This window comes from Scardinius erythrophthalmus (genome assembly GCF_964197995.2).
Source record: "Scardinius erythrophthalmus genome assembly, chromosome: 19".
NCBI classification, from domain to species: Eukaryota; Metazoa; Chordata; class Actinopteri; order Cypriniformes; family Leuciscidae; genus Scardinius; species Scardinius erythrophthalmus.
This window is the reverse complement of record NC_138239.1, coordinates 19,329,989-19,348,830: the sequence shown is the minus strand read 5'-3', so window position 1 is coordinate 19,348,830 and position 18,842 is coordinate 19,329,989. Positions and strand designations below refer to the sequence as shown.

Below are 18,842 nucleotides of genomic sequence, written 5' to 3'. Positions count from 1 at the left end.
GGCAAACACCCGTCACACAGTTTTACAATTAACAATCAGAGCTTTAGCATAAAAGAGCAACAGGTCAGCTCTTCAATGGGGCAATGGATGCCAACATTTTTTACTGTAAATGTACACAGGCAATTCTTCTGTTGTTTTGTATGTAGACAACTCTATGTACAACTTTTTAATTGGTTGGGATGTACACTGTGTACATTGTTTTTGTGGGAACAATAAAATGTATTTGTTACCGTGTATTTGTGTGTTCTGAGTATAAAAACAATATTCTCAGATATTTTACAACATTTATGTATGTACTGTCTGTAGTAAGTGTAACACTGAACAAGAAAATACCTAAGTCATTATGATGGATGGAGAAGAAGTGTTTTCCATTCATCATAGTGTTTTACACTGAACACATCAGTGTTCAACTGGTTCTTATAAATGTCTATTCATATGATGGTTTGTGTGTGTCATTTGAAAACAAAATACCATTTTGAGAAGAAATAACATTGTTTTGAATGTAAAGTTTCATTTTGCAGGAGAATTGAGGGGTTTTGCCCATTGTGTGTGTGTTTTTTGATTTGTGTGTAGAGTTCTGAGAATATGAGGCATGCTTTCAGAAAATGTGTGTAAACAATCAAGAAAAACTGTATCAGAAACTTCAGGGAGGAAAAAAGGTACAGTAGGGGTCAGACTGCTCTCTACTGTAACTTTTGAGTGCTGTACTCTGTGCTGTGACTACACATACTGTACATGTATGGTGGCTGTTGCACTATACTACTTTAATGAAAAGAAATGCATCAAATTGCCTCACATACAGATATATGCTTCCATTTTATAAAAAGGATGCATTATCAGTGCTTCTAATTTTGTAGGACACGATGGATTGGAAGAAGTCTGCCTGCACATTTCATTTCATGCGTCCCAGGGGATTTTACCCCCAATGACTGGTTAGGACCAAAGATGGGATGCTGGAGCAGAATCATCTTTATTGGTGTTATTTGGTGTATTGTTTTGTATTAAGGAATGAAAAAAAAAAAATTTTTGTTGTGTTTGAATTTTTGAATTTTTGAATTTTTGTTGTGTTCATCATGTGAAAACGTTTTTGAAGGAGAGAACCACAACCAACATCGCTTGCGTATTACCGCATTAGTTTTTGTAGTATTGGTTTGCATGTAGCCTATCTCACCAGTGTGTATTGTAGAGTGTGTTTGTTTTTGAGATTCTACATGGCTCCTAAAAAAACTACAGTTTGTGTATATAGTGATAGTAATGATCAAAATAAAAAAAAATCGCTAGGATCTCAGGTCATTAAGTATATTTAACTGATATTGTAGTTGTAGGACAACCATCAGGGCCATCTCCAATGTACGCTATTTATAAACTACAATTCCCACAAGAGACGCGCCATAGAACTTCTTACAAAGTGTACAAATCAGCCACCATACTTGTAGTTCTTCTGGTTTCCCGACCAGGGTTATAAAAATGTGTCTTTACTATTATATATATCAAGAAACATACATTATACAGCCAAAACATACATTATGCTGCATTTAGATGATCAGGGTGAAACAAAATCGCCAGGATTTAACATCTGTGGTTTTAGCTGGTAGGCTATAGGCTGTAGCCTACAGTAGAAATGAATTCGAGTTTGTCGGCGGGAGTTTAGTCCTTCAAAGAGCGACCTTTAATTTTTTATTATTATTATTTAATTATGGCCTCCACGTGTTTGTTTTGCCCCCTGCCCTGATGAATGTAATAAACTGCTGTGTATAAATATGTCAGCATTAGGAGACAAAATGTGCGATATACTGTCCAGATCAAGACCTTCACAATAAATCAATATTTGTCTTTTAACTAGTGACAAAAACTGTTCTATTCTAGAAGCTAAAATCATGGTGATCCATGTATCTTTATAATTAAATCAGTGTGTGTGTGTGTGTGTGAGAGAGAGAGAGAGAGAGAGAGAGAGAGAGAGAGAGAGAGAGAGAGAGAGAGAGAGAGAGAGAGATCACGTGTGTGAGAGAGATCAAAGTGTGACAGATGGAACTGGTACTTCAGCCAACAAGCGGCTCCGCACAGTTCTATGCTTTATCTTTTGAAATATATAAAACCATTTATTTTATTTGGATTAAATATGCATGTTTTTTTCATCAGATTTACCAATTGTTATAATTTGTTTGTGCTGGTCAATTATGAACAATAGATAAAACTGAACTGCAAGCAAAAACTTGGGGCCGAGGGGTCACTGTTTCAAATATTTGAGGGGCTCCTCCCCAAACAAATGTAACCTCACTCCAATTTTTTTATAAAACTTGAAGGCCCTGATTAAATTATATATAGGCTACATTTTCATTTAAAAAGAATCCACTTGTAAAGTTAAACAAATTCCACATATAAATATACTCAATGAAGGTTGTTTCTTTTGTCTCAACCACATCATCATATTGTTTTGAATTTGATGTATGGAAAAGTAAAAACAAAAATTATCATCTTTTGCAAGTGTTATCATAGTGTATTTGTGGTCTTTCACAAAAATATAAGTGAAAATACACCAAATGCTTATGTATTGCTTTATTACTCACAAGAGGCTTAAAGGGTGATCAAACAAATTTATTGACAAGGTGCATGACAAGTAGAAACTATATAGTCTTTGGCAATTGGAACACATCGAAACATCGTTCTTTTAAAGGTGTACTGTAGAGAAATGCATGATATGAAGAGGGATATCCCCTACATGGAGCCGACACTGGTGGTGGTGAAGGGGTGAGTAGCAATGCTGAGATCTGGATGAATGTGGAGCTCTTCTCCTGATGAGCACAGCGGAGGGACCTATGACACGATTGGCTCAAGAGGGTTGAGAAGAAAATACATTTGGTTTAAGACGTAAAACGCCCAGTCAGCTGATGAGTTTGGAGTAGAAGAGAGTGAGAGAGAATGTAAAAGATATAAAGTAATGAGTGAGTATAAAGAAGGTCAGTCTTATTTGTTGAACTTCATATTTAAGCTTCATGTCAAACAAGCCATAAGGCTGTATTTCTTAACAGTGCACAGTGAGGTTAAGTGAACTTTGAAAAGCACAGACAACAGAACATGAAATCAAGTTACGCGTCAACTGTAATAAAATAAAAGTGCAATGTATAATCATGAAATATGAAAACATGCTTTTGAATAACATCTGAAGAAGAAAATTCAGTTGGATTAAGTACATTTCTAGTACAGCCCTCTCGAGATTAAACTCCAGGTCACATTCTTGGAGATTTTCACCTTTTCATTACTACAGAAAGATGAGATACGACTTCAAATGCAAAACAGAAACAATTGAATAAATACGCTGAAACCAAAATGGAGTTCAAAACATACATTTTATTTATTTTCATTATTTCGGAGAGAATCCTTTGGCTGCCAGGACTGGGCCCACTGCTCACCACTAAAAACAGAAGGGAATTTTTAGGGAATAACAGTTTAATTTTCCATCTATGAAGGACCACCACCTTCATGCATGCATTAATGGTGGTGGTCCTTCATAGATGGAAAATGAAACTGTTATAGTTCTGTAATGATGTGTGCTTTACACTTGTTATAATGCTTGTTTAATCTGAAACAGAACGGATTAATAGAAAAAGTATTGTAGCCAACCCCCCTATCTCTAATTCATAAAGCAGAAGAACAGAGAAATACTTACCATACTGGACAGGGCTCCCAGTCAACCAACATTTCTGCTTTGCCCTATCAAGAAAAATAAATAAATAATTCCATTCTTAGCATAAGGCTATTATGTCTGGTTATAGGCACTGAGTTTCATTGATACAATGGGTCATTATTTTCAGTAGACACTCCTTTCTAAACTGTAATTCAAAAAAGACCAAACACATAAAAAGCATCTACCTAACAATTATGGTATGTATACTGTAATATGTATTTGCCAACTCACAAGGAAGTTTCTAAATCCTATATTGCACTCTGCATACTGCCTACACTCTGCAGTTCCTTTATGACTGTCTAACCTTTCTCACTCTTTCTCTTACTACACTCCTGATGGGGAAAGCCTCTAGGCGAGTGTGGTAGGAGCAATCTGTGAACAAAAACACGTTTCAAATACTTATTAGTTAGTTTAGGAACAAAATAAACACAACTATGAAGACTTACAACTATGAATCACTTTGTGATTTTCTAGGCTGATATGGCTAGGAACTATACTCTCATTCCTGCGTAATAATCAAGAAACTTTGCTGCCGTACCATGAGTCCAGCAGACGTAATGATATGACGCAGCGCCTGAAAATAGTCCCCAGCTCGGTAGACTAGGGTCGACCATTTTCAGGCGCTGCTACATATTACTGTATTTTGACTGTACAACTATGGGGGAGTTGTAAAATGAGCCTATTTCCAAAAAAAGTGGAGTATCCCTTTAAGTAGGGAGCAGACTTGCAAGGATGACAACAAGTGATGTTTATCACTAATCAAAACATGTACCATGGAACCAAATCACTAATTTCCAATGTGGTATGCTTGCTTGAATAACCATACTACTGCTAAGCCACAGCTCACAACTGAGAATACTCCACTGCTGCTGCTTCTACTACTACAATGCATTTTGGTCAAATTAGACTAATTAAGCCTGTTGGATTTTATAGGTTGTCAATTGTACTAATCTCACTATTACTATTATGTACTACTATTATTATTATTATTATTATTATTACTATTCTATATCTATTATGAATAATCATGGTTATGTGTGCTACGCTGGACTAGCTGGACTGGTCAAGACATTTACATATTGTTGCCCTGTTGCGGGTCGCTAAGTCGCTTTGGATAAAAGCTTTTGCTAAATGATTAAATAAATAAATAAAATTTTGACTAATTGTCTGTTTTAAGTAGTTAAAAAAAAGCAATGGAACTATAGCAAATAAACCGGGGTAAAAGTTGCAATGTATAGCAAAGTATCAATCATTGCATTTACATGCAATGCACTTACTCTTTTGTGACCTTTTCCTTTCCGGCATATGCCTTGGTCCCCCTGTGAGAAAAAACAAAAAACAAAAAAACACATTTACATTAATTAGACAAAATGCACTTTGTAATGTCTTTTCAACATAAATATGTGTCCCTGACTCCCTGGTGTGTCTAGAGAGTAGAGACCCCTGAAATATGGAAAAAGACCATCCTCTATTTCAGTTAATGTGTCTGCAAACACGCTGTTTATATTTGGCTCCACATTTTACATGACATGCAGGCTGAGGCTCATTAGAATAGTAATCATAGTAGGCTTATAGAATACTCCATCTAAAACGACTCGTTTCAGACAGGGTCTGCATAAAGGACCAGTTCAAGATAAATAAGGATTTTTTTTTAAGGATAATGCAAAGCTACTCTAGTGGACTATCAGAACAAAAATATAGAACTGGAAATTAGCATAATAGGTCCCCTTTAAATTCTATTTGCGTAATTCATTTATTTACTTAAAGGGTTAGTTCACCCAAATATGAAAATTCTGTCAGTAATTACTCACCCTCATGTTGTTCTTCCAACCCCGTAAGACCTTCGTTCATCTTCGGATCACAAATTAAGATATTTTTGATTAAATCTGAGAGCTGGATCACATTTCCATAGGCTACTAAGGGATTGAAACTTGCTGGCCCAGAAAATGTATTAAAGAGATTGTTAATATAGTCCAAGTGACTCCAGTTGCTCAATCTTAAAGGAGTCATAACCTGTAATTTTCACTTTTCCACGAGAATCAATGTATGTTATGATTGCCTAACGATTATACACTGGCCGGGAAGCCGATATTTAAAAGTGAAGCGTTTGTTTACCCCAGGATTCATCAACCAGCAAGCGTGCACGCGCACTCAAATACGAGATTTTAATTTCAGCCCCGACTTGACGTCATGACGGGGCAGGATATACCATATATGGACACCGCAGACCTATGCCGCGGGAAGCCTGCCCTGCCCCTTACCCCCTCATATTCAATTCAGTCGCGAAAGATGCAGAAACGTAGTGCACACGTGAGTTGCTCTGTTGTTGACTGCCAGAATCAACATGTAAATGTGTTTTCTCTACCAAGAACGGACCTAGCTATCAGGGACCAGTGGATTAAATTCATTTTTAATGACGCGGTTCCTACAACCCTTCCCACTGGCTTAACGTTTGGTGTCTGTGCTAACTAAACATTTTACGCCGGAATCCTTCACAAATTTGGGGCAATATCAGGCGAAGTTGGCATCGAAGCTCGGGAAAAAGGGGCCATTTTCAACAATCAGAGACTTGCCTGCAATTGAAACGGTAAAGGCCCGTTCACACCAAGCACGATAACTATAAAGATAACGATAAAGATAACTATATATGTGTCCACACCAGCGACCGATAACGGACTTTTTATTCTAAGCACGCGCGCGCCCGGATGATCCAGATCCATTTTAAATGCGCGAGACCTTTAAATTAGAATGGATTCTGATTGGCTGTCAGTGTTTTATCGTTCGACAGCTGGAAAAAAATCGTTCTGAAAGTGATCCCTATGATATCGTTCCTCATATCTTTATCGTTATAGTTGTGGTGTGAACTCTGTTATTCTTTAATATGGAGAACGATTTTTAGAATTATATCTTTATCGTTATCTTTATAGTTATCATCCTTGGTGTGAACGGGCCTTAAGACTGTGTTTTTATTGCTCTACTGTGTGTAACAAACAGCAGCTAACTGCTAATGTGGCTATTGTATGCTAGCGGGAGTATTAGCTTCGAGGTAAACATGAATGTTGGAACAACATGAGGGAGAGTAATTACTGACAGAATTTTCATTTTTGGGTGAACTAACCCTTTAAGAGAATCTGCTTGACTAATGAGCTATGGTAACAGTTATCAGAACCACCAATAATTACCCAACAAACATTATTTACATACCTGACTTTTTCTTTTTGCGACTTGCAACTGTGCCCCTGGCTGACCCTGTGAAGACAGCAATGGGTTTGGAGAAAGAAAATTACTCATATACCAAATAAATCTTTAACTTATTATTTAAAATACTGAAAGACCACAACGTCGCACAAGTGTGGCAGTACATGTATTAATAGGTGTAAAGTACATGTAGTCTTATTGCGATTGAATTAAGGTTGCTCCATTTACTCCACGTGTTTCACTTTCTCGCTTATGTCCATCCTGTTTGTGATAATCCTAATTTGTTTCAACAAGAGCTGATCCTTCGCTGACTTGATCAAGGAACGCAAGGGGTGGGAAAATGGTGGTGTGGTTGTGAGCATGAAATGTGCTCATCAAATTTCATAGCAATCTGATAAATTGAGATATGTTGCCTTCAAGTTTAGTGTGCATGGGACACTGACATTCCCAATTATTTTGAATATTCAAATTATCCTAATATCTTTAATCTTTAATTTTGGCCAAGTAATTTCAGCATTCGATTAGTAGCATTTTTTTTTACTTTTAGATTTATAATAGACTCACAAAATTCCTTCCAAAAGCCCTAGTACAGAATCGGATAGACCATCTAATTATGTAATATCAGATCAACTTTTCTAGCAGATTATCCATGGAAAATGAGAACCTTGTGAGTTTTAATTTATCAACCAGCAAAAAAGTTATAGCATGGTGTGTTTGAGTTCATTTCCCCTACTTGACATCATGCATCCTGCATTGTGACTATTTCACATGCACACATTGCAATGTCGATGCTGAAAAGAGCCCTAACCTGCATCAAGCTCTATGGGGGAAATAAACTGGAAGTCAAGTAAATTCAAGGTAACCCATTGGTCAAACACTTTAGGCCTTTACAAATATAAACTGTAACTCTTTAAATTTGTTCTAATTACCTTGCCCCTCCATTGGGCTCGTCTGCTCCACCTGCCCCTCCACAGGGCTCGTCTGCTCCACCTGCCCCTCCACAGGGCTCGTCTGCTCCACCTGCCCCTCCACAGGGCTCGTCTGCTCCACCTGCCCCTCCACAGGGCTCGTCTGCTCCACCTGCCCCTCCACGGGGCTCGTCTGCTCCACCTGCCCCTCCACGGGGCTCGCCTGCTCCACCTGCCCCTCCACGGGGCTCGCCTGCTCCACCTGCCCCTCCACGGGGCTCGCCTGCTCCACCTGCCCCTCCACGGGGCTCGCCTGCTCCACCTGCCCCTCCACGGGGCTCGCCTGCTCCACCTGCCCCTCCACGGGGCTCGCCTGATCCACCTGCCCCTCCACGGGGCTCGCCTGCTCACCTTCTTCCGGTTGCTTGTTCTCCAATGGGTCACAGGGTGTGAGATGCAGCGTAATCAGCTGATCATCATTGCCACTGGAATCCTGGGTCCAACCTGTGCAAGTTAAACAAGTGTTGTGTTTTGCTTATTTAAAACATAGAGGTTAACCATAAGCTTGATCTGTACCTGTTTTAAGTTTTAATCTGTTTGAATCATATAGGCCTAGTCCAAATTTTGCCCAACCAGATTTGAAGGCACTTTTGATTGCAGGAGAACTATTGAGTGTCAACTGGATGTATTAGATATCTGCAATATATTTGATTGATTTCCAATGACTATAACCAATACAATATATCTTTAAGTCGGGAAAATAAAACCCAAACTGCTCATAATATCTATTCAAAAAATGACAAGTATAATGTTTGTTTACAGTCTGGGTTATGCCTCAAAGTTAGTAGCAGTGTAAGTTTTTGGTGTATCCAGCCAACATTTGATTGTTTTCTTTTTCTTTGTGTTATTTCTGGTAATGCTCTACATTTTAGCGCCGTCCTTGATATTGTTTTATTGAATATATATATATATATATATATATATATATATATATATATATATATATATATATATATATATATATATATATATATATATATATATATATATATATATATATATATATATTATCATTTAATTCATTGACCCAGTAACCAAAACGTGTCTTTGCGAATTTCATGTGTTCAATTAGTATGTCCAGATTTTTGTGATTTACAAAAAATTAAGCTCAATGTTAAATCTCCTTTAAGATAATAAAATCTTTTGCGCTCTCAACACAAATTGTGAACTGTGACTTTAAGATACAGTGCATGCATCTCACCTTCACAAAGGTATTCATAAAATGAACCTATCTTCTGAAGGTAGTCCTGGGCATAGGCGGAGAGGGTGCAGCGAGGGGTTAATATTTCACACTTCATTTCTTTTTTTTTGGTCTCCTTTCCAAGAAGCAGAACTGGCTTGTATCCAATGGCATGGAGTTTCTCAAGCTGCAATGACAACATTGTGTATTTTTGCTGTTTAATGAAATAGAAAAACAACATAAAAAATAACTAGGAATATTAATTATTAAGAAAATATAACATTATTAATGACAGCATCCAGGTTACTGCCATTCAGGATTTTTAACCTAATAGTGAGTTTTGCTTTTGTAAAACCAAGTATGTGCAAACAGGAAGGCTCATACAGTAGAAGCAAAAAAAACAAATATATATAGAAAATAAGGTTAAAATATAACTTTTTGTAATATTAGGAGCTTGGGTTTTGCACCTACGTTGATAAGATTATGTAGCCATTGTGCAACTGGACAATGACAATCTAAAGATTTATTTTAAAAAGGCAGAACCTTAGTGATAACATGACCAAATGGGTGAATGCTGCACATATTTACAGTAGACACGTGCACATTGTTGTTTTGAGTAGTACAGTATGAATGCAGTTCATTTGTTATTTCTCATCCACTCGATAAGAAAGTTTGATTATTATATTGCAATTCTGTCACAATACATGCCTGTATTTGTTATGAACTCAAGAATTCCTGAGTATCAATTATATTTGCTGTGTGTTCAAATTTTGCTCTGGTAGATCATTAAGGTCTGTGATGTGTTATGGTGAAGATGTGTTTACTTTAGGGTATTAGCCTACCACTAAAATAAAAACTAAAAATCACAATTACATCTACCTTCAAATTTGATAGTTAAATTGTACTTTTAAATTAGTTCTGATGACACAGGGAGGACAAAGTATCATTAGAAAAAAATAATTTAACTTTATCTATATTGGCAAAAAATACTGTCTTTCTGACCTTGCGCTGGCATGCTCACTTAATAACAAATGGTACCACTGAATGTACTTCCTAGATGATCTGGAAAGTTTAATGTCATGTATGAAATTGTACGTACCAGGATATTGGCTTCATCCTTGATGGATGCAATGTTGTGGTTTTTCTTACGACCAACCACCCATTCATCTCGCTTCTCATCAAACCTCTGAAGCTTCTTCTTGAGGCGCTGCTTCTGAGGTTGCTCCTTTTTACAGTGTGAACAGACCTTTTGTGCACAAAATAAAATGCCCTGACAAAAAGGGCAGTTCTTTTTTGTAGACCCCCCCGGCATTATAACAGTCAGATACAGACAGACAGACAGACAGACAGACAGACAAAGATGGATAAGAGACAAGTAGACAAAGACAGACAGAGAGAAAAGAACGAGCAATAGATAAAGACTGTGAGATAGATGGAGAGAGAAATATAGATATTGAGAACAGAGAGAATGTGAGATATAGAAAATAAAGAAGAGATTGAGGTTGGCTCTTAAAAGTGCCTTTGGGTTTTGAAATCAGGTGTGGCTATAGGTTCGGACAGGTGATGTGTTTGACAGGATCTGCATGGAGAACAACAGAAAATGTTGATTATGTAGTGTTTATGTACCCTATTAATGACCCTAATAGTGAGTGATTCCCATTTTCTTATAAATACTTAAAATAAATAAATACAGATTCACGTTGCTCCTATTTCCTGTGCGCGTAATTTTTTTTTAAAGGCGCGCGCGCGTAACATGTGCCTGGGGTTCGACATCCCAGATTAAAAGGCAGCGTTATGTGCAGTATAAGTTTAGACCAAGTGATAATATTGTTATTACTGACACATTACAGTGACACTGTGGGTGAACCACGATGATCGAGAGAAAATTACATATTTTAGATAACTAACGTTAGAGTTAGCATGTTGAAGTTGGCTATCCATTTAGCAAGCCTAATTTCACAGGATTTTTTTCTGATAATGAGCAAACCTTGGACGGGCTTTAATTCGTTGCCCTAACGTGTAAATCATGTGAATCTAATATGGCAAATGCATCAATTATTTATAGCAAAACGTGATCGTTACGTACGAATGAGCCTAGCAACTTACCTGGAAAGTGGTTTGAGCGCAATGAGAAATCACTGAAGAAATCACCCAATTACAGGGCGGGCTGGCTCCGTCTCCATAGCAACGGAAGCTGATGATCATGGGTAATACTGGAAACAAATAAAACTGATGGCCATAACACATAGTATTGTTGAATTATCAAGCACACTTTCGCGTGTGTGTTGAAAAAAGATGAGGATATCATTAAAAGAGAATCGGTGGCGGGTCCTCAGTTTTATCTGTCGTCATCCATAGTAACGGTCGATAAGGCTCGTGGGAAATGTAGTTACTGTTAGATTTGACACGCCAAACCGATGGAAAACCGGTATTTTTCAGCAAAGAAACAGGAATATTTAGAAGCAATAGCCGTAACTCAACTTTGCACTCGCATTCAGGAATAATATACATATTTTTTTAATGTAAGGAAGCACTGACGATGGTTTACAATGTTGAGTAGCCTACCGATTATAATTTAAAAAGCAATAAAACAAGGATTAAAATCTCCTGATTAAATGATGGGCAAAGTAGCCCCTAAAGTTTTCTAAATGAATCACAAAAAAAAATAAAAATAACAATACTGTGTTTTGAAAGAAAAACGTGGTGCAGGCACGAAAAAGACGTCCCATTGAAATACATTAGATTGAAAGTCGTGCTGAGTGACACGAAAAAAGGAAGGAAATTCGTGCCCATGGACACGAATCAATTTGTGTTGAGTAGCCTATACCGAATATAAAGTAATAAAAACGAGGATTGAAATCACCTGATTAAATGTTGAGTAATGTAGCCCTTAAAGTCTGCAAAATTAATAACAATTGAGAAAAAACAATAGCCTACCGTGCTCTCGAAAAAAAACGTGGTGCAGGCACGAAAAATACGTCCCATTGAAATACATTAGATTGAAAGTCGTGCTGAGTGACACGAAAAAAAGAAGGAAATTCGTGCCTATGAACACGAATCAATAGATTCATGTTGAGTAGCCTATACCGAATATAAAGCAATAAAAACGAGGATTAAAATCACCTGATTAAATGTTGTGTAATGTAGCCCTTAAAGTCTGCAAAATTAATAACAATTGAGAAAAAACAATACGGTGCTCTCGAAAAAAAAACGTGGTGCAGGCACGAAAAATACGTCCCATTGAAATACATTGGATTGAAAGTCGTGCTGAATGACACGAAAAAAAGAAGAAAATTTGAGCCCATGGACACTAATAAATAGATTCATGTTGAGTAGCCTATACCGAATATAAAGCAATAAAAACAAGGATTAAAATCTCCTGATTAAATGTTGTGTAATGTAGCCCTTAAAGTTGGCAAAATGAATACCAATTGAGAAAAAACAACTCTCGAAAGAAAAACGTGGTGCAAGCACGAAAAATACGCCCCATTGAAATACATTAGATTGAAAGTCGTGCTGAGTGACACGAAAAAAATGAAATGCCTTTGGACACGAATAAATTCGTGTTGAGTAGCCTACCGAATAGGCTACAATACAACGAGGATTAAAATCTCCTGATTAAATGTTGAGCAATGTAGCCCTTAAATTTTGCAAAAGGAATAGCCAAACATTTGAGAAAAAAAATAGTGTGTTCTCGAAAGAAAGACGTGCAAGCACGAAAAATACGTCCCATTGAAATACATTGAATGTCGTGCTGAGTGACACGAAAAAAATAAGGATATTTGTGCCCTTGGACACGAATAAATAGATTAATGTTGAGTAGCCTACCGAATATAAAGCAATAAAAACGAGGATTAAAATCTATTGATTAAATATTGAGTAATGTAGCTCTTAAAGTTTGCAAAATGAATAACAATTGAGAAAAAAAACAATACTGTGCTCTCGAAAGAAAAACGTGGTGCAGGCACGAAAAATACGTCCCATTGAAATACATTAGATTGAAAGTCGTGCTGAGTGACACGAAAAAATGGGGAAAATCGTGTCCACGAACACGAATCAATAGATTAAATTTCGTGACTATGTCACGAACTGCCGTGAGACTGGGTTGGACTAAGATACTTATATACCATGATTATTGATTTTGCTCAATATAATGGACTTTCTTTCTACTTCCCAATGGAAGAAGGGATCAGCCTCGCTGGATTGAGGACATTAGGGAAGCCGGGTAGTTTTCATCATCGCTTGGGCAGAAATGATCACTTTTATTTTGTGATAAATATATATTTCTAAATCTATACATATTGTGTGTATTGTACTTTGCTGTGAATGATGCTCATTCTAAAACACTGCATCAATGAAATGTTAAACTCTGTCATATAACTGAAAGTTATCTCAGAGTGCATCTGGAAATTACTAAGTGGCTTTATATTTAGTTATTGTCTGGGGGGGATCTAAACATAATTTCCCTTCGGCTCCTCCATTAAGATTTGATATAAGCCAGAATCAGTTCAGACTCGAGCTCCTAATTTGAACCATTAGTCTGGTGGTACAGCCGCTCATGTGGGGAACATAAGTGATACACAGGCCAATCAGAAACTTGGTTACGTTTTTCTTAAATTCGTTTAGAGAAAAGCAGCTTCTGCAAGATGCTGTTTGTAGTGAGTGACAATTATGGCAAATGTCCATCCAAACCCGCAGCACTGCTTCATTATTGAGCGGTTAGACGTTCAGCTGCTGTTTCAACAAAACACAGACACATGCATGCTATGAAAACAGATCATCAGCTAATATATGGACACAGATATCAGTATTTTTTAAAAACACCTTTTATAGGTCTTTTGTCTAAGTTGGCACAGAGACATGAATGCATGGGAGCAATGTTGAAGGTTTTTTATTTTGATTTTTTTTTTTTTTTTGATTTAGCACTGCTTTTAAATTAATAGACCAATGTCAGTTGTGATATTAGAGGAATGGAAAAACATTTCCCTCCATCTCTCTCTCTCTGTGTATTTCTATTGCTCTCTAGCTCTCTTTCTCTCTCCCCACTTTATATATAGTGCCCATTACCTTGCTCATAAATTACATCCCAAACTGAATTACTCCTGCTTTTCGCTGTGCCAGGCAAGTTTGATGAATCCTGAGGCACAACACATCATCTCAACAAATCTGCTCCACACTGTCTTCCACCTCTTCAAACCACTTCAAATCATTTTCATTGCTGTGCTATTAAAATTTGTAATTCACACCTGCCATTTCACCTACAGATGGGTGTGTGAAGCAGTAAATGGAAGTGTACGCGCTTTCACTCAGTGAGAAAACACTGAAAACCCACAGGATGAAATTTACACGGAAGCCACATGAGTTTATGCTTGCATGTATGTCATGAGCAGTCTGACCTCTGGTCTGAGCTGTCAATCAAACAGACAGCAACAACAGTATTACCAGCAAGCTAGGAGCTTCTCTTTATCCTGCCTTTAGGGAAGTCACTGGTGTTTCAGTGTTTTAGTCATTTGCCATTTTAGGGTGAAGAAAAATAAAAAAATAAAATGATTTTTTTTTTTCATAATAATAATAATAATAATAATAATAAATTAATAGGCAAGCCTATAACCAACGAAATGAAACCTATACAATTTATTTATACAATTTTTTTATTTTTTTTATTCTCTATATTAAGACCATATCTGCCACCTGAAGAATGAATGATAGGATTAATTGATATGTTAAAAATGTATGTAGAATTTTATTTAAAATATATTAATTAATATTTAACCTATTTGTGCGCGATATCACATTTTTCTCCAGATCCTTTAAAAATTACGTTGTTTAATCTGCAATCGATCCAAAATAACACATTTGGAGATGGAATTCAAACTGTTGTCATAATGTCGGAAAAAAGTGTGCTTGTGTGCTGATAATGAACTTTCTCCGTGGCCGGAATAGAGAACATGGAATCAGTACAACACGACACCACTACACCCTTTGTAATTTGACAGCGGGTGAGTCTTATCAGATTGCACCGCGAGCACTGTCATTCTTGACTGCGGCTTCTCTGAGGCCCCGCTGCGCTTTTGACGTTCCGCTTGTCTCCGAGAATGTTTGAATGCGTGTTCGTGTGACAAGCAACATGTAATTATCCCTAATTGCGAAAGCATCAACTGGGGACACTTTACATGACCCAGTGTCACTGTAACAAAAATGTTTGTCTTGTGCTGATAAGCACACGAAAAAGAGAGCACTGTCATATATAGCCTAATATATATAGGCTCGGCCTAGGCTATATATATATATATATATATATATATATATATATATATATATATATATATATATATACACACATAGCTATATATATATACACACACACACTGAACCACTAAAGATGAATTCACTAAAATTCATGAAGGCCTTCTGCGATTCAAAATATTAGGAAAATGTGGTTGTTTAAAAGCAAAGGCATTGAATCAAAACGAGGCATTGCCGTTTTAAAGCTGGTAATTCATCGTGTATAGACCTCTCTTTAAAATAAAAATGAAATACAATATAATTTAATAAATAAAACATTATTATTATTATCATCATAATTGTTGTTGTTGTTATTAATGAGTGTTCTTTTCTAATCTCAGATGTTTTCATTTTAGAGACAGGAATCGAATGATTACACTTTTATTTCAATGTTTTCACTCCTCATAATGTGTAAAACGGGTTAATCGGGGGAGAAAAATGTAAATAAAAGTACAAAATAATCAGTATACACATGGTGTATTTTATAGGACATGTACAGAACCGTGTTGCTTTTGTGTTTTACACATAGACTCGTTTAATTGCTGCATATTAAGAAATATAATTTTTCACCAAATAAAGAGGTATAAATAGACATGAATTTCGTCAAACATAGTTAGATGTGTATTTGTACGTTTTAGTGTGTAATAGTGTAATAGTCATCCTTTAGCAAAGAATGTTCGTTGTGCGCAAAAGTTAATATTCAATCTTATTGTAAAGATTGTATAATGGTAAAGCTGGTAAATTACTTCCAGGGTAATAGAGTGGGGTTGGAAAAGCGATGGACCTCGGAACCGGCACCCGGAGCAACGAATTTTCTCTGAAAACGAGTGGCATCCCAACCAAAGTCTGCGCCGATGCGTGCGCCATGTTCGCAGCTTCCAGTTCCGCAGAGAGCTGCCGTTTCCATTTGTTCCGCCGGTTCTGAAACCACGTTTTCACTTGAGTCTCCGTTAACTGCAGGCTGGAGGCGAGACAGGCTCTCTCGGAGCTGCTCAAATAGCGTTTCATGTCGAATGTGGACTCGAGCTGATAAACCTGACTCCGAGAGAAAACGGTGCGCGTCTTCTTCTTGGCGGAACTGCTCTGTTTGTCCGGACCGTCACGGTGTCTCTCTTCAGAAACGGGAGACATTTGGCTACACGCTCGCTCCTGCTCCTCTTTGTAATCCGGTAGTATGGATGGTGTCAAATGCGGCCGGCGGTCGATCCCATCCTGCACAGGTAGAAGTCCCTTTGTGGCACCTGCAACAAACACAGCACAAAACTATCGTCTTATCAAATTGTGCTTGAAGAATAACAGCCATTGAGATAAAGCTTTCGTGCTTCAGTGGGAACAATATGCATGACTGATGTGTCCACATTAGTGAATTCAATAAATAGCCTAGTAGTTGAAAACACGTTGATATTTAATGAGGTATAAAAAGTGCTTTGAATATTCGTCCATCATCAAATTCACTGTTTTTCCCCCGTTAGGCTAAACATCGCCATTACTCGATACTTTACACAAGAGTTCATTAAATTTGAACTCTGACTGTTTGATCGACTGTTGAAAGGTTACAAGTGCCCTGTTAAATAAACAATACAATATGACTAGCACTGGTGCACGATATTAATTAAATCGTGTTACATTTAACGCTCAATTGACGAAACGCAGCGTTGCCTCTGAAAGCCGGCATAATCAATTAGCAGACTCGATTAAATTCGGTTAATTATTTGACCTTTCCCCTGTTCACCGAGGCGCGATAATATGTCGGATAAAAACACGACTGCAGTTTTATTCAGTGTTGGCAATGGGGACAACATTAGAAGACAGTCACCATGGTGACAACAAAAATAGGGTTTTATACTTAATGATTCTGAAGTGAGACGTTTTACAAAAGTGACTCTCTTAATAAACATCATGAAATCACAAATATATTTATATTGACCATGGTGGTAACGAGTGTCTATAGCACTAAAATGACACTGGTGGTATCGTGACTTACCGAGGCAGAAGTTGAGAGGCTGGTGCGGGTTGCAGGGCTCTGGTACACCGGACTCAGAGCAGTAACAGTCGCCCGAATCCTCTCCGGCACTACAGTCGTCCTCTGATGACACGGACAACGTCCGCTTCCTCGGCTGGGATTTGGGACTGTCCTTTCCAGCTGACCGGACTCCCTCGTTGGAGGTGCCCAAAATGGACTGGATCGTGAAGCTTGAAATGGGGGCAGGCGAGCACTTGCTTCCGCTGTCCTCCGAATTATTCATTCTCGCCTCATAACAGTTCAAAAAAATTCTAAAAATGATCAAATGTCAACGCAGCAATACGTTCCGCTACACATAGAGAGTGTTTTTCTTCAAATCTAAAAATGGTTTGTTAGAGCTGATGGGACGTTAAAAAAAACTTGTTTTTCGTGGGCTCAAAAGTGTTCGAATGCATTCCTCTCCACTTCCACGCGCTCTGGTCTCAAGGCGGGTGGAACGTGCCCTCATTTGCATGTAGGTAAGACCGGCGCTGGCCAATCACGCGCTCAAAGCGCGCCCGGAAATTTCAAATGTTATAATATTTGAGTTCCTCAATGGAGCGCTCGATGGAGATCAACTTGCTGCAAAACATTAGGCTACACTGCAAAAAGAAAAAATGTCAGTAATTTTAAAGGGGAAAAGAATGTAAAATGCAACAGTAGGCTAAGAACCTGTTATTTGGCCGTGAATAACCGTAAGGTAGGCCTATCTTTCCATACATGGTAAATATTATGTTTTATAGACAGCATTTTACTGTAAAATATTAAAAACAATATCAGTAAAAAGTGTGAATTACTTTTTAATTTACACATTTATATTCTATCTAGTAAGGCAATACCTTTAGCCTAGGCTACAATAGATTTTGTTTACAAATGTTTTAAAAAGTAAAAAGCACCTTATAATTTATGGGAAAAGGGGCAAAACATCACTTTTGTTTAGTTACTTTTATAATAAACCAGTTACTTTTTATGCTTTTTATCAGTCGTGAACATTAGAGTGTTTAATTTGGCATTTTATCTTGTTTAGTTTAAGCTTATTTAGTTAATTAATAATTAATGTGCATTGCTTTATTTTAGTGTCGTTTGTGTTTTATTGACCACAGTTGGGGAAGCCAAATTTGATTAACACAAAGTCATATGGCCTTCCATTGTTCCATCAAGAGTTATCAGTACATTTTGCAGTAACACATATTTAATATGAAGAGCTCAAATTATTAACATCATGGTTAACAATATATGCAATTTTTCTACTATAAATGTACCCAAAAATGCTTTACACTGTACATGTAACCGTTTAACTTGTATGGTCAACATTTGTCTTTTTCCTCCACAACTTAATAGCCGGACGTTTGCCTGTAACGAGAAATTACAACCAACATTTTAATAGCTTTCTGTGAACTACGTGATGGATAATTATTCATTGTCATGTACGTGCCTCTGGTTTCCCACTTTGATAAATTGTGATTATTATTGCTTCTAATTTCAGTAATTTTCTGCTCCCTTATATCGACATAATATGTTTCT

General features: G+C 37.2%; 2 protein-coding genes across 3 annotated transcripts; both read right to left on the bottom strand.

Moving 5' to 3' along the window:
* Nucleotides 1-3,223: 3,223 nt before the first annotated feature.
* On the bottom strand, nucleotides 3,224-11,822 carry LOC308707594 (uncharacterized protein). 2 transcript variants are annotated; one of them, XM_081394188.1, is made up of 9 exons: nucleotides 11,138-11,822; nucleotides 10,131-10,610; nucleotides 9,053-9,218; nucleotides 7,813-8,295; nucleotides 6,890-6,934; nucleotides 4,963-5,004; nucleotides 3,990-4,057; nucleotides 3,668-3,711; nucleotides 3,224-3,412 (listed from the first exon to the last, which is right to left on the bottom strand). In XM_081394188.1, the coding sequence occupies exons 2-9, from the start codon at nucleotides 10,341-10,343 to the stop codon at nucleotides 3,349-3,351; spliced, it is 1,125 nt and encodes a 374-aa protein (XP_081250314.1). In that variant the 5' UTR covers nucleotides 10,344-10,610; nucleotides 11,138-11,822; the 3' UTR covers nucleotides 3,224-3,348. The 2 variants fall into 2 exon arrangements, with proteins under 2 accessions (XP_081250314.1, XP_081250315.1); XM_081394189.1 differs by lacking the exon at nucleotides 3,990-4,057 and having other exon boundaries at nucleotides 3,330-3,412.
* A 3,813-nt stretch (nucleotides 11,823-15,635) lies between these two features.
* Nucleotides 15,636-17,920, bottom strand: hmx2 (H6 family homeobox 2). Its single transcript, XM_081394254.1, has 2 exons — nucleotides 17,301-17,920; nucleotides 15,636-16,557 (listed from the first exon to the last, which is right to left on the bottom strand). The coding sequence occupies exons 1-2, from the start codon at nucleotides 17,560-17,562 to the stop codon at nucleotides 16,010-16,012; spliced, it is 810 nt and encodes a 269-aa protein (XP_081250380.1). The 5' UTR covers nucleotides 17,563-17,920; the 3' UTR covers nucleotides 15,636-16,009.
* Between the last annotated feature and the right edge of the window lie 922 nt (nucleotides 17,921-18,842).

Coding starts and splice junctions, on each gene's coding strand:
- hmx2 (XM_081394254.1), bottom strand. CDS start 17,562: ATGAATAATTCGGAGGACAGCGGAAGCAAGTGCTCGCCTGCCCCCATT. Junction 16,558..17,300: donor GCCTCTCAACTTCTGCCTCG/GTAAGTCACGAT, acceptor TGTTTGTTGCAG/GTGCCACAAAGGGACTTCTA.
- LOC308707594 (XM_081394188.1), bottom strand. CDS start 10,343: ATGCCGGGGGGGTCTACAAAAAAGAACTGCCCTTTTTGTCAGGGCATT. Junction 8,296..9,052: donor TTATGAATACCTTTGTGAAG/GTGAGATGCATG, acceptor TAACTTGCACAG/GTTGGACCCAGGATTCCAGT. Junction 6,935..7,812: donor GAGCCCAATGGAGGGGCAAG/GTAATTAGAACA, acceptor CTGTCTTCACAG/GGTCAGCCAGGGGCACAGTT.